Here is a 694-nt window from a genome sequence, read left to right as displayed (position 1 = left end):
AATTGACAGGGCAGTACCCATATTCAGCTGGCAAAAAAAAAATCTACCGGTTCAGAAAAAGAAAGCCCGATAAAAACGTCAAAATTTTAAGCAGAAGTCTACAACCTCTGCTTGGACAAAAATATTGTACACCTCACACACACACACACACACGCCCCCTCCTCCCCTACAAAATCCCGATAGAATGAACATGACAAAAAAAAAAACGTTCTATTAGTGTACCTGAGTTTTCTTCGTCAATCTTCAAAGCTCGGGAGATGAACTCGAAGGCCTTTTTCTGGTAGGCCCTCTGCCTGGTGAGCGCCGGGTCCCCTGTTTCTCCGCTCATGTTGTCAGACGACTCTTTACTACTATCTGCCTGCTTTTTTGTATTCCGCGCCCGTCTTTTCAACACTTGACGGTACACGAAGGTGAAAAACAACCAGATTTGGAAAACGAGGTGGCTCACGAGGTTGAAGAGGACGATTAAGGGGTAGGCGGCGATGTGGAGGTTCCTCCGGTGAGGGGACTGCTTCTTCTCGGGCGGTTTGGGACGCTTTTTCGGCGTGCCAGTGAAACTCTTGCTCGCGCTCCCTTTTCGAGGTCGCATCCAGCCGCCATCACCGTCACCGGGTCACTCTCGTACCCAGGCTGGGCGTCACGTGACGCGCCACTCCCCTTCCCAGCGCACCGTGATGTAACAGGCCATTGTTGA

General features: G+C 50.7%; 1 protein-coding gene across 1 annotated transcript in view; it reads right to left on the bottom strand.

The window, feature by feature from the left end:
- LOC109487923 (spastin-like) overlaps nucleotides 1-635 on the bottom strand; it is a 32,219-nt gene extending 31,584 nt beyond the window's left edge. The window contains exon 1 of the mRNA XM_019792024.1: nucleotides 223-635. Coding sequence (XP_019647583.1) covers nucleotides 223-589 — 367 coding nt within the window. The 5' untranslated portion in view covers nucleotides 590-635. The remainder of the gene's footprint in view (nucleotides 1-222) is intronic.
- Nucleotides 636-694: the final 59 nt, after the last annotated feature.

Source organism: Branchiostoma belcheri, unplaced genomic scaffold (genome assembly GCF_001625305.1).
Source record: "Branchiostoma belcheri isolate BF01 breed outbred unplaced genomic scaffold, Haploidv18h27 scaffold90, whole genome shotgun sequence".
Taxonomy (NCBI): domain Eukaryota; kingdom Metazoa; phylum Chordata; class Leptocardii; order Amphioxiformes; family Branchiostomatidae; genus Branchiostoma; species Branchiostoma belcheri.
Note: the sequence above shows the minus strand (reverse complement) of the source record. Positions and strands in the feature narration are given on the sequence as shown.